General features: G+C 41.6%; 1 protein-coding gene across 4 annotated transcripts in view; it reads right to left on the reverse strand.

The window, feature by feature from the left end:
- The window catches only part of ACSL5 (acyl-CoA synthetase long chain family member 5), a 76,104-nt gene that overhangs the window by 16,411 nt on the left and 47,235 nt on the right, over positions 1 to 12,458 (reverse strand). For 3 of the 4 annotated variants that reach the window (XM_057734408.1, XM_057734411.1, XM_057734407.1), the window contains 4 exons: positions 7,662 to 7,846; positions 4,289 to 4,397; positions 278 to 342; positions 56 to 157 (listed from right to left, as the gene is read on the reverse strand). In XM_057734408.1, the coding sequence (XP_057590391.1) occupies positions 56 to 157; positions 278 to 342; positions 4,289 to 4,397; positions 7,662 to 7,817 (432 nt within the window). In that variant the 5' untranslated portion in view covers positions 7,818 to 7,846. Of the gene's footprint in view, positions 1 to 55; positions 158 to 277; positions 343 to 4,288; positions 4,398 to 7,661; positions 7,847 to 9,532; positions 9,623 to 12,458 lie in introns of those variants that run through there. The other variant, XM_057734409.1, reaches the window with a different exon arrangement.

The following is a 12,458-nucleotide window of genomic DNA, read 5'->3' on the forward strand; positions in this document are numbered from 1 at the left end:
AAGTCTATAGACTTCACCCTGACTCATTTCCTTCAGTTAATTTCAGCGTGGTTACCTCTGGCCTATTCTGAGCAAAGATGCCAACAAAGTGCTCTTGTGGTGGTTTATGTTCTTTATGCAAGACACAGGAGCCCAGGTACTCTGCTCGATCAGACACCTACAAAAAAGAGAGGTAGAAAGAGAAAAAAAAAAAGCAGTCAAGACCCAAAAGAGACCAAATTTGCTCAGAATGCAACCCAAGCAAAAGAATTTATCCAAAATCATGGGCCTAACTTACCTGTTTGTAGGACAGCCATCTGTAGGGCTGGTTTGGTTTTCTATATCCCAAGCAAGGTCCATTGTCTAAAAACATAATATTAAATGAAAATCAGCTCCAGTTGCAAATTCTTTGGACAAGAAAAAGTAAAAGGAGGTTAGGAAGAGACAAGACACAAAGGATAAATCCAGTAAGTATGTGAGCTTCTCTTGCATGCCAAGGAAATTGAAAGGCAGTAAGTACTCAGCTCTCAAAGACAGAGGAAGCCTTGCAAACTACTCGTACATTTGAAATATTTAGGAAATGCTACAAAACAGGAGTGGTTTCATGTTGGAATATGTGACCTCCACGGTAACAGCCATTTGGGGAAAGTCATGAGTATGGACTGGCCCACATGACACGAACAAGCAAAAGCCCACAAGTAAACAAATAGCCTGTATTGGGTAATCTTGGATTGCACTTCCCTACAATGAAAGAAACATGTGCTCATAAAAATTTAGAAAAAAGTCAAAATACAAGTCGTCAATAATCTCATCACCTAAACACCATTATTAAGGCTATTTTCTTTCATACTTCCTTTGATAGTTCTACAGGGTTATGTTCATTCCACATGTATATTTTGGTATCCTGCTTCTTTCCCCCATTTGATATAAATAGTCCCCTGAATATTTATTTCAATGGCCTTATTATGGCCGAGTAATGAAGAGTTCTACTGTATAGCTGCAATTATCTCATTATGGGCATTGAGATTGTTTCCAAGATTGACACCTCAAATAATGGTATGATACATATTTTCAAATCAATCATTTCCAAGTTAGAACATTTTCTTAGAATAGAGTATTTTAAACAAAATAACTGGGTTGGGAAGGGTGGCAGGGGCTTAGGGTGAGGGTGGTTGGTTAGACAGCTCAGGTTCTTGATACCTGGCACCACATTCCTTGGTGGAAGGATTGTGACAATTTGCTTTTCTCCTACCAGCAACATATCAAGTCATAGACACTAAATAGTCTCTTTTTAATATGTCTCCTGGTTTAATAGTTTTTAAAAGTTATGGCTTTAGTCTTAAGTTTCTTGAACAGCTATTAAAGTGGGACCTTTTCCCTTGTTTGTTGAGTTTTATTTACTCTGACGAATCATCTGGTAATGTACTTTGCCCATTTGTATGAGAGTGTCTTCTGAGATACTGAGACTCATAAAGAACCACAAGAACACACACACACATGAGTACACACAGGAGCATGTGTGTACGCACATGTACATTTGCCTTCAATATTTTTACAATTTAGATTTACTGTCTTACCTTTGACAATAGAAGAATTAAACTCCTTAACGTTGAAACTACTCAGCCATATTTAGAATTACATTAAGTCTGGGAACGCCCACTTACTAGAGTAAGTGGTAATCTCAGCCCCAGAAGTCACAGAAGTTACAATATTTATTAGGTTAAGGAACAACCCTAGCTGGCTGAGAAGCCCCCACATCTAAGCCAGAATGAGACTGAGTTATAAATAGAAAAACAGAAGGGAAGGAAATTTTACATACAGCATCTAGCCAAATTGCCAAAAGGATTTCAAGTCTTGCCAAAAGGAAGCATTCAAAGAGAAAGTTATGAGGAATTCAGAGGTAAATAAGTGAACTTCCAGACTAAGTGACAGAGGGAAAAGAAAAGAAAGCAGGAAAGAGATAGCCTCTCTGATTAAAGAGATATTGTTTTCAAAAACGAACTTGGAGACTGTCCACAGGAAACATTAGTACTTTATCTTTCTGCTGAAACAGCTGCATGAATACTGAAGAAGTCCAGTCTCAGGCTGAGACTTTCCCCGAAGCCAGGCAAGTCCTGCTTTAGGGGTTCACAGCCACTGCTCCAGCCTAGAGTGTGAGCCACTGGTATTCTACCAATGGGATTGTTTGTACTAACATTCATCACCAGTGACAAATACCATTTATGGTACCTACCTTACTCTGTGCTAGGCACGTTAACTCATTGGGTCTTCCCAACAACTGTTGTTATCCCCATGGTACCAACAATCATGAAGGGCTGGACAGCTTCAGGTTCACTCAGGAAGTGGCAGAGCTGATGAAGGTGGGAAAAACTATACTGCATCTCCTTATCACTTCCCTGTTGATGAGAATACTAGCAGAGGCTCACGGCCAAGGAACAAGGTCAATAATTGGCCCAAAGGGGCACCAACTGGGGCTTCATTAAACTCTGTGCCCTAATCAGCTTCAGTCTGATTAGCCAAAGTCCTAACCAGGCAACAGCCTAGCCTTTGATTAACTTAATCAACTTAGATCTTCTTCTGTTCTAAGAATGGTCATCAAAATAGAGTCCACCCATTAACAACTACTCAGCAAAACTAGAGCCCTAAGCTAGGTGGAGTTAAAACTCCAGCATGCAGAATCCCTGGAAAGCCTGTTAAAAATTCATATTCTTAGGTCAAACTAACTTGAATTCCAATTCAGTAAGACACAGTGGAGCCAGAGAATCTATATTTTAAACATTATCCACAGGTGATTCTCAACCTGGAGCATCTACTGGGTAGGGGTTACAGATAGAGGCTAGGGCTGATATACTCAATCCCTGTTGTAAATAGATGTGTCATTTTTCTATGGAAATAGCCAGGCTGGATTTTTCATGCCTACTTACATAAGAAGCCATTTTAACTTTATCTGTTTAGTTTTAATTGAGTATTGAAAAAAAATTTCTAAATGAAGCCGTGTCTTGTGTGCCTCATACCACGTGCTCAATGACCTGTTTCTAGTTGCAATGACAACACATGCTCAATGAAGAAAACTTAAAAAAATGGAAAATCCCAAAGGAAAGTCTATTGTATTAGCTATATACTATCTTAAGTTGTCAGATAAGTAAAACTAATGGTTGGGTCAGTTTTTGTTTGTTATTTGCATGGAAGTCTAAATCAGTACTGATGTGGAGCCAGAAATACTAAGTACAGTTCCCTTTGGAGACTTCAAATAGAAAATTTGCTTACAAAAACCCTTTCATTGTCTGAAGGAGCAACAAATTTTATAAAACACTTAAGAGCTGACGTAAAATAGAATAATCTAGCAGATAGACAGATTTCGGTTTCAGCATCAACATTTTCTATCACCTTCAAAATGTTGCTGAACCTCTGAGTCTCTGTTTCCTTGCTTTTAAAAATGGGGGCTGGTAACAACTAAGGCTTGAAGTGTCAGGAAGATTAAGTAGATAATATTCATGCCGTACTAGAGCCTGGCTAGCACTCGGCAGGAACTGGCTATTAAATGTTGTTGTAGTCACAGTTAAAAGACAGCAGGGAAGGGAAGGACAAGAAGTCACATAGGTAAACCTCTGCCTGGTCTGAATATCACCCAAAAGAAAAAATTATAGGGAGAGTTATAAGCCTGTTGATTTTGAAAGGAAACTAGTGTACCCAGCATTATCTTCAATGATGCAAGATAGAAGAACTCAGCCTTGATATGTTCCAGATGAACCTACTGAAGTTCATGTGGTGATGTTTCTAAGAAAGTCCAAAAGATAATTACCTTCCGTGATACTAAGAACAGCAGCATGGGCCAGTGGTATGATATTGGGGGCGGGGGCAAGGTAAAAAGTCAGGAGGTCTGAATGCTAATTCTGGCTCAGATTCTATAATGCAGGGAAGTGTATTTATGAAAAGCATGTTCCTAAACAAATATAATGTACTAGTGAAGTAATCGAAATATTTTCTTACTGTTTGCTTTTTAACAACAATTTGACCAGGAGGTTCTGCTTGTATTAAGTGAGAAATAGATTCAGAGAGGCAAAATGGTTTGTGCAAAGTCGCACAACTGGAAATAGAATAACTGGGTTTCAAACCCAAGTCTGTCCTACTACACAGTTTCCAGCACCCATCCTGATACTGTGCTCATGTCCCCTCCACGCTGTATTTGTGACTCTTCTTGGACCACCACATTTAAACAGCTAGAGTTTTAGAAGTGAGATAGGGAAGAAGAGGTATGGAACAAGACCCCACCTTGGTCTTACAGGCAAGGTGAGATGGCCAGGCTTACCAGACACAGCAAGTCCTCTTTGGAAAACTTCATACATAGTCTTGGCATCTGAGAAGTAGTAACGTGTTAGGTCATTGCCCTTCTGGCAAGGACCTTTCCGTGCTCCTCCCTAAGACACAAGACCAAGTTGAGGTCAAGCCTGAGTCTTTCCCCACCCTTTCCAAACCCTTATGGATTGAATTGAAAAGAACATAAATACTGACTGTTGAGGTCACAGTGATGACCCTTTTAGTATTCAATCAATCACTTTTTAAATCTCAAAACTGTGGTATCTTCATATCAGAGAAACCCAGAGATTGCCACATTTATGTTTTTGGCAATCTCCCCCACCTCCCTAGGCGTACACGTGCACACACACACACACACACACACACACACACACACACGGAAGAGATAATATTACAGTTATATCTTTTTTAAAAATCATGTTACATTTAAACATCTATCAAGTGCATGCTGTGTTCCAGTCACCGGGCAAATACTGTAGATCCAAAGTAAGACAAAATTACTGCCCATAAGCAACCCATAAATGAGTTTTTGGAGCTGGGGTAGGGTGAGAAGGGAAAAAAACATGCAAACATAATACCATGATGCACCTGCTGTAATAACAATTGTTTTGGGAGATGAATGAAGCAACCAATTCTGTATCAAGTAGAAAGGCTACAGAGAAGAAATAATATTCAATAGAGACTTTGGATATAAGTAAGCATTTACCAAAAAGATGTGGTTTTGTAGAGGGGAAGGAAAGGAGGACAATTCAGAGTGAAGGAACAGCCTGAAGAAAGGCACAGAGGAAGCAACAGGGATTTACTGTGCAGCACAGGGAATTATACCCAGTGTCTTATAATAACCTCTAATGGAATATCATCTGCAAAAAAAATTGCTATACTGTAACTGTAGGCCTGAAACTAACACAGTATTGTAAATCAACTATACTTCAATGCAAAAAAAAAAAAAAAAAGAGGACACAGAGGCAAGAAAACACACTGAAGATTCTGGTGGGCCACTTACGAATAGGGTACTTGAGAAGGAGGGAATAGCTAGGGATTTGTGTAGAAATGTCAGCGGAACTACAGGCTCAGGCCCTGATCTAGATCCTGGAGCTGCAGTAGGGGCTACAGGCCTGGTTAAACCCTCGTGAAAGTTAGAGAAGCATAGGCATTGATTAAATGAGCATTCAAAACTGTAAATTACTACAAGATAAGGGCTATAAAAGCACAAGGTAACCCATGAGGCTATAACAAGAGATCTGACTTAATCTGGAACATCAGGGGAGATTTCCACCAGATGTCATGTTAAATCAAGATATCAAAAATAAAGTTCTTTGTCTAGAAAAGAAAGATGGGATCTTGCTGTCTACTTACACAGATGGACTGAGGAAGAAGGACGAATGAAAGATGATTCACTTCAACTTAGGCAACCGGGTAAGAAGAGACGAATTTAACTGAGATAGAGCAGAGGAGGGGCAGCAGGAAAGGGTGTGTGTGTGTGTGTGTGTGTGTGTGTGTGTGTATCTGTGTGTGTGTAAGGGAGAAAGCATGTAATACAAAGATATGCGGAGCCTGAGGTACTTGAGTGTCCTGAGATGGAGTGGAACTCACAGGAGAGGTCAGAACTAGAAAGTCAGATTTGGGTATCATAGCCTTTTAGGTACATATTCATGTCATAGGAGAGGAGGGGTTTTCTCAAAAGCTGTGAGGATCGAAAGCAGGGATTGGCAGACTATAATCTGGGGCCAAACATGGCTTGTCACTTTTAAAATAAAGCTTTACTGGAGCACAGCCATGCATATTTATTTACATAATCTTCTGCTGCAGCAGGAGAGTTCAGTAATTGTAACAGAACTCACGTGGTCCGCAAAGCCTACACTCCTCACTGTCCGGCCTTCACAGAACATGTTTGCTAACCCCTGCTTTAGAGGAATCAAGAGATGGTGAGACCGAAACTCTAGGATGAGGAGAGGAAAGAAATAAGAGACAAAGAAAGAAATCTTTGTTTCTTAGGAAGAAATTTCATTGAAGGATATGATGAAAGGCAAAAGTAGAAGTTTTAGGAAAGAAGACGTGTCAAGTAATTGAAAGGAAGAGGCTGAAGAATCACTGAATTTGGAAGTTAGATTATGAGTGATGCAGAGAAGTCTGGGGATAAAGGTCAGATCTCAGTGGGTTGAAGTTCGGAAGGGGAAATCAATAAATGAGTCTTAAAGACTCAGGGGAAGGGCACTTCCTTGGTGGTGCAGTGGTTAAGAATCCACCTGCCAATGGAGGGGACATGGGTTCGATTCCTGGTCTGGGAAGATTCCACATGCCATGGGGCCACTAAGTTCGTGTACCATAGCTACCGAGTCTGGGCTCTAAAGCCCTCGAGCCACAACTATCGAGTCCACGAGCTGCAACTACTGAAGCCCGCGTGCAGCAACAAAGACCCAATACAGCCAATAAGAAAAAAAAAAAAGACTCAGGGGAAAAGGGAGGATTGAAAAGAGATGGTGGCCTGAAGCAGCAGGATCAGCAGGACAGGAAGATGCTGCTGAAAATCTTCCAAATAAAAGGCGGGGCGGGGGGGCAGGGGGCGGGTGCAGAGAGTGGAGGCAACTTGGAGTAAGATTCCCCAGTAGAAGAACAGAGTTTGTAAAAAGATCAGAAGGGGTTAGCTTTGCCAAGGAATAGGAATGCTTTTTTTCTCTGAAAAGGGTCGAAGGTGAAAAATCATGAGAGAAAATTCTTGGAGCTTTCCCTTAGCTCAGAGATATAGGAAGCGATGTGATTTGCTAAAAAGTCAGAGAATTGAGGGGAAAAGCCCAGTTCAATATCTGTCAGTTTTAAGAGTGAATATTAACTCAAAGCTGGTATTTAACTCAAAAACTTCTTTACCATTCTCAGACACTGGGTGTCTCAATGAAAATTGTTCTCCTGTCCCTAAAAGTACTGACTTTATCATCTAGATCATGGGTCAGCAAATTTTTCTGTAAAGGGCTGTGTTTCGCTTTAGGCTTTGTGGAACACATATGATCTATCCCTCTTTTTTATTTTATTTTTTACATATCCCTTAAAAAATACAAAAAAAAAAAAAACATTCTCAGTGTGCTACTCACAGAGAAAAAGGTGGATTTTGCCTGCAGGCTGTAGTTTGCCAACCCCAGATCTACATTACTGGCATCATAAAATCAGTAAAATCTGTGATTTCATTGTTATTACGAAGGAAAATGTACCATGACTAGAAGTTTCGACTTGTGGGTTTTGTTTATTTGATAACCTAAAAGACTTATTTTCTCACACCACCCCCTGTCTCCTTCATCAGCGATCCTCAGGTCTTGAGTTACAGTTCGCGTGTGATCAAGGCTGACAAACTGAAACGGTGCTGGGTAGCTTACCTCGAGTCCCACTGACTGCTTGCTCAGATCAACAAGAGGCAACATGGGCTGAGGTCTGTTAATCAGCCACAGGAAGATGGCAGCTCCAAAGGTCAGGATACAGATCAGTGCCGGGGTTGGAAGTGGGGAAAACAAGAAGTTAAAGATAAACAGCATCTTTGTGAACAGCAGCAGGAAATTCAGGCCTAAAGAAAAAAAAGAAGGAAAGAAAAAGTTAGAGGAAATGGCCATACTTTTTTTACTCAATAGCTTTATGTTTATAGAAGGAACACACACACACACAGACACACACACACACAACTTCTACCCTCCAAATAACCAGGATTGGACAACTCTAGCAGCTGAATTTCTCCCACCGTTTACCTTAGCAATGTCAAAAATAGTAGAATGCATTCTCTACCCTTGCTATTTGACTGTCCTCCCACAAGGTGGAAAGGATCAAAGGAAACAGGTTAATCATTTCCCAGATAATTTTGAGAAACAACTACCCCTTTACTTTTTCGCTCACAAAGCCTAGAAGATGCCATCTGGAGCCAACTTAAGCTGGTAGTCAGTGGAGGGGGCTCCACAGGGCTTCCCCTGCCCAGGCAGACTGAGGATCATGAAGGACTCTTGCAACTGCATCTCCCTAGTATAAACCAGACGGAAGAGGGAACCCCTGGAGAGGTGACATCACCCATCTCAGAAATCAAGCATTCTCCTGTGAAAGACACTTCCTGCTGGCCAGATATGACTTGCTCATTGCTTTCTTTTCTGAGCCGTAAGGAGGGTCTCAGAGATCAAGAGCATTGCAGCTTGCTAGGTCCAAAGTTCTCTCCTCCAGGGAGCCTGGAGGAACGATTTTTATCGGAGGCAACTGTAGCCAGGTCTGCAGAAAGGATACTGGAGAATGGACCCGACACACAGTAGCAGGTGAGTACTGAAGATTTAGGCCAGGAAGAGGAACCAAAAGAAACCAAGTCTTCCCCCCCAAACTCAGCTTTTCTTGAAGTTTCCAGCCAACTTTAGCTTCAAACTACTCTAATAGGAGGCATTAACATTTGCGTGGGTCCTAAGAATTTATTCTTGCTGAAGCCATTTCTCCCAGCTTTTGCCTTAACTTTCAGACTTGATTAGGACAATAACAGCAGCAAACATATGAGCACCAACTGTATGCCAGGCCCTGAGCTGGGTCGTTTGCGTGGATTACCTAATTTAATTCAACCAATATCACGAAGTCACATTTTACAGACAAGAAAACAGAAACTCCCAGAAGTGACATGTCCAAAGTCACTCACCATTTCCCACTGCTGCTTCCCTATTAAAATCTACAAAGTCACAACTCATGTTTTCCTTATAGTGTCTAGTCACAGAGTTCAAGGGGACTGGCACCTTACAGGTCACAGCGAAGGCAGTTCAGATTTTGTATTCTTTTTTTTTTTTTTTTTTTTGTTTCTTTTTTAGGCGCACAGGCTTAGTTGCTCCGTGGCACGTGGAATCTTCCCAGGGTAGGGCTCGAACTCGTGTCCCCTGCATTGGCAGGCAGATTCTTTACCACTGCGCCACCTAGGAAGTCCAGATTTTGTATTCTTTAAAGTTTACGGCAATGCCCTAGAGAACAATATCTCAGAGATGAGACCAAACATTCCTACTCAAAATCAAGACAGCAAAGCAAGTCCAATAAAAAGTTTTATCAGATGAAACTCATAGTCACCCTTAGAGCTTTGGGACAGCTGCCATTAGCTGGCATCTGGAACCTTCTCCATTAAGGAAAACATTTCATCCCACTCTACAAAGGCTAGAAAGTCTAGAAATTTTGTGTGAGAGCAGGAACAGTCACAAGAAACCCTGAATCACTTTTCATCATTTTTCTGCCACCAGGTGGTAATTACCTGAATTTGGAGTCGTCCCTTTCCATTTTATGGAGGAAAACTGAACTTCCGGAGACTGGAATGACTGTCCCAATTCTTTGATTTCTTCCACATTTAGTGAAGAAAAAGAAGATTAAAAAAAAAAAAGCCAGATGCCAAAGGTGCTAGGTTACCTAACAACAGGTACTATTATGACCACCTGCCAGGATTCTGAGAGCTGGGATTTTTGGAATCTAGCCTCACCCAGACTTGTGTGGTGAAATGGCCGTCCAGGAGGCAAAACGTGTTCAAGAGCCGTGCAGGATCCCATTCAAAGGCCAACTATCCAACCCAGACTGAGAAGGGGGGCCGCCCCAGGGAAAGCTGCAAAACTCACAGAACGGGTAGCAGTGCCAAAGGAAGGAGAAACCTGCTTCGCGCTCACCCATCTCTGCCTACTGCCAATCCCTTTCTTCAGCCTGGGATCCTGCCCCCAGTCTGGTGCTATCTTAGGATCTGGGAATCTGCACTCTGTCCTTATCCCACCACAAAGAAAAGCTTCTTACCTGCACCTCCCTTCTTGGCCACAAGAACAAATTGTTGCCCTGAGGACTTCTGCCCTCTTCTTACACATGGCCGATTTACATTTTAATGGGAGACTTAATGGGAGACTCTGCAAACAACATCTTCGAAAGAGGGTCTAAAGGTGAGATGTGGCAGTGTGGGGAGGGTACATTGCCTGGCAGGTAACACAAAGGGAGGAGGGAGAGAAAGAACCCATGAGCAGTCTAACGAGGGAACCCGCTGTCCACCCCAGCTGATTCTTACCAGGTAGTAATGTGAGCCAAGGGTCACCACGTGGTCAGATTCTTTTCTTCCTAGAAAACCTAGAACCCTGGATTTTTATGAAACCTCAACTTTCACTTCTGGCTCGATTAGGAAGGGTCTGGCATGGGATAACCGAAAACACATCTAGTTTAATCCAGACCATGGTCTACCAATTCTTGAACACTCCTTTTAGACTTAGTCCTGTCTTACTGCCCATTGGAAGAGCCTGACCACTTCACTACCTTGCCTACACTGGCAAGGGACTTTATGTGCAGAAAACACTGAAGGATGTATCTGTTTGTCAACTGAAATAGCTTACTCCCTTTGTTTGCTGTTGCTAACCAGGGATCCGAATAGGATATCCACAGAATTTCAGACACTTCCTCCCTGCCTCCCCACATTTTTTTTAATTGAGGTAGAATTCACATAACATAGAATAAACCAGTTTTAAAATGTACAAGTTAGTAGAATTTAATACATTCACACTGTTGTGCAACCACCATCTCTTGTTATTTCCAAAACATTTTCATCACCCCAAAAACGGAAACCATGCACTCATTAAGCTGTCACTCCCATTGTCTCCTCTCCCTCACCCCTCGCAACCACTAATTTACTTTCTGTTTCCATGTATTTACCCGTTCTATTTCATATAAATGGAATTGTATAACGTGTGATTCTGTGTCTAACTTCTTTCACTTCGAATAATATTTTTAAGGTTTATCCATGTTTAAGGTTTAGCATGTCTCAGTACGTCACTCTTTCTAATGGCTAAATAATGTTCCATTGCATGGAGAGATCACATCTTACTGATCCATCCATCAGTTGATAAATATTTGGGTTGTTTCCACACTTTAGCTATGGTGAATAGTGCTATGAGCATTTGTATACAAATTTTGTTTGAATACCTATTTTCAATTCTTTGGGGAAAATACCTAGTAGTGGAATTGCTGGATCATATGGTAATTTTACATTTAATTTTTTGAAGAACCACCACACTGTTTTTCACAGTAGCTGTATCATTTTACATTCCAACCAGCAATGTAGAGGATTCCAATTTCTTTATGTCCTTACTGACATTTGCTCTTTTCTTTTCTTTTTTAAAAATAATAGCCATTTTAATGGGTGTGAAATGGCATCTCATTTTGGTTTTGATTTGCATTTTCCTAATGACTAATGAGGTTGAGCAACTTTTCACGTACTTTTTGGCCATTTGTATTTCTTCTGTGAAGAAATGTCTGTTGCACTTTGTCTTTGCCTATTTTTAAATTGAGTTGTCTTCTTGTTGTTGAGTTGTAAGCCTTCTTCACATTTTCCGGATGCTAGATTCTGATCAGATATGTGATTTGCAAATACCTTCTCCCAATGTGTAGGCTATCTTTTCATTATCTTGATAGGCTCTTTTTTAATGCACAACAGACACACGCACACGTTTGGAACCTTAGGATGCTAGCACGAGAGAGGGTTTGCAACCATATCATGTAATTGTCTCACTGTTTAAATGGGAGAAAGCGAGGGTCTGAGAGAAGGCAAGACGTTTAGGTTACACCAGTACTGGACTGGTTGCCATTCTAAACTTTAGAATCTATGAGCACTTCCAGATGTGCTCAAGTAAACAAGGGGAGAAGTCATCCTCTCTCTTGTCGTATGTTCTATGTCACTCAAATCACAATTCTGGGTTGGTCACTCCATGGCACCCCCTGCAAGCATTTCCTCTTCCCTTAATGTCACTGCCAGTTGGGAAAGAATGGAGCAGGGACAAGTGCAATAGCGGTAAATTAAAGAGGAAGGAGAGCTGTGTTATGCTGTATCTGGGAGTTCCTGTTTGAGGTCATCTACAGAAGGTTGAACAAGCCACAGGCTGGCCCCAAGTGCCAAGCTTCCTCTGCTTTCAATGTGGTAATAGTGACACGCCTTAGCCCCATCCCCCAGAACGCCCATCTGTCTTCAGCCCTTCCTCTAGACTCATTCCCCAGGGCCCTCCCTTCCTCTGTGGTTTGAATGGCCACAGCCAACATTCCTCATCTGGCTCCTGACATGTTGAATTCGCAAGCTTGCTGAAGGACACCTTCTGCCTTCACACCCGCTTGCAAGCTCCCAGGACCAGCCTTGGGGCGTAGGTTATGACCATCCCATATTCAGC

Source organism: Hippopotamus amphibius, chromosome 5 (assembly GCF_030028045.1).
Source record: "Hippopotamus amphibius kiboko isolate mHipAmp2 chromosome 5, mHipAmp2.hap2, whole genome shotgun sequence".
NCBI lineage: Eukaryota > Metazoa > Chordata > Mammalia > Artiodactyla > Hippopotamidae > Hippopotamus > Hippopotamus amphibius.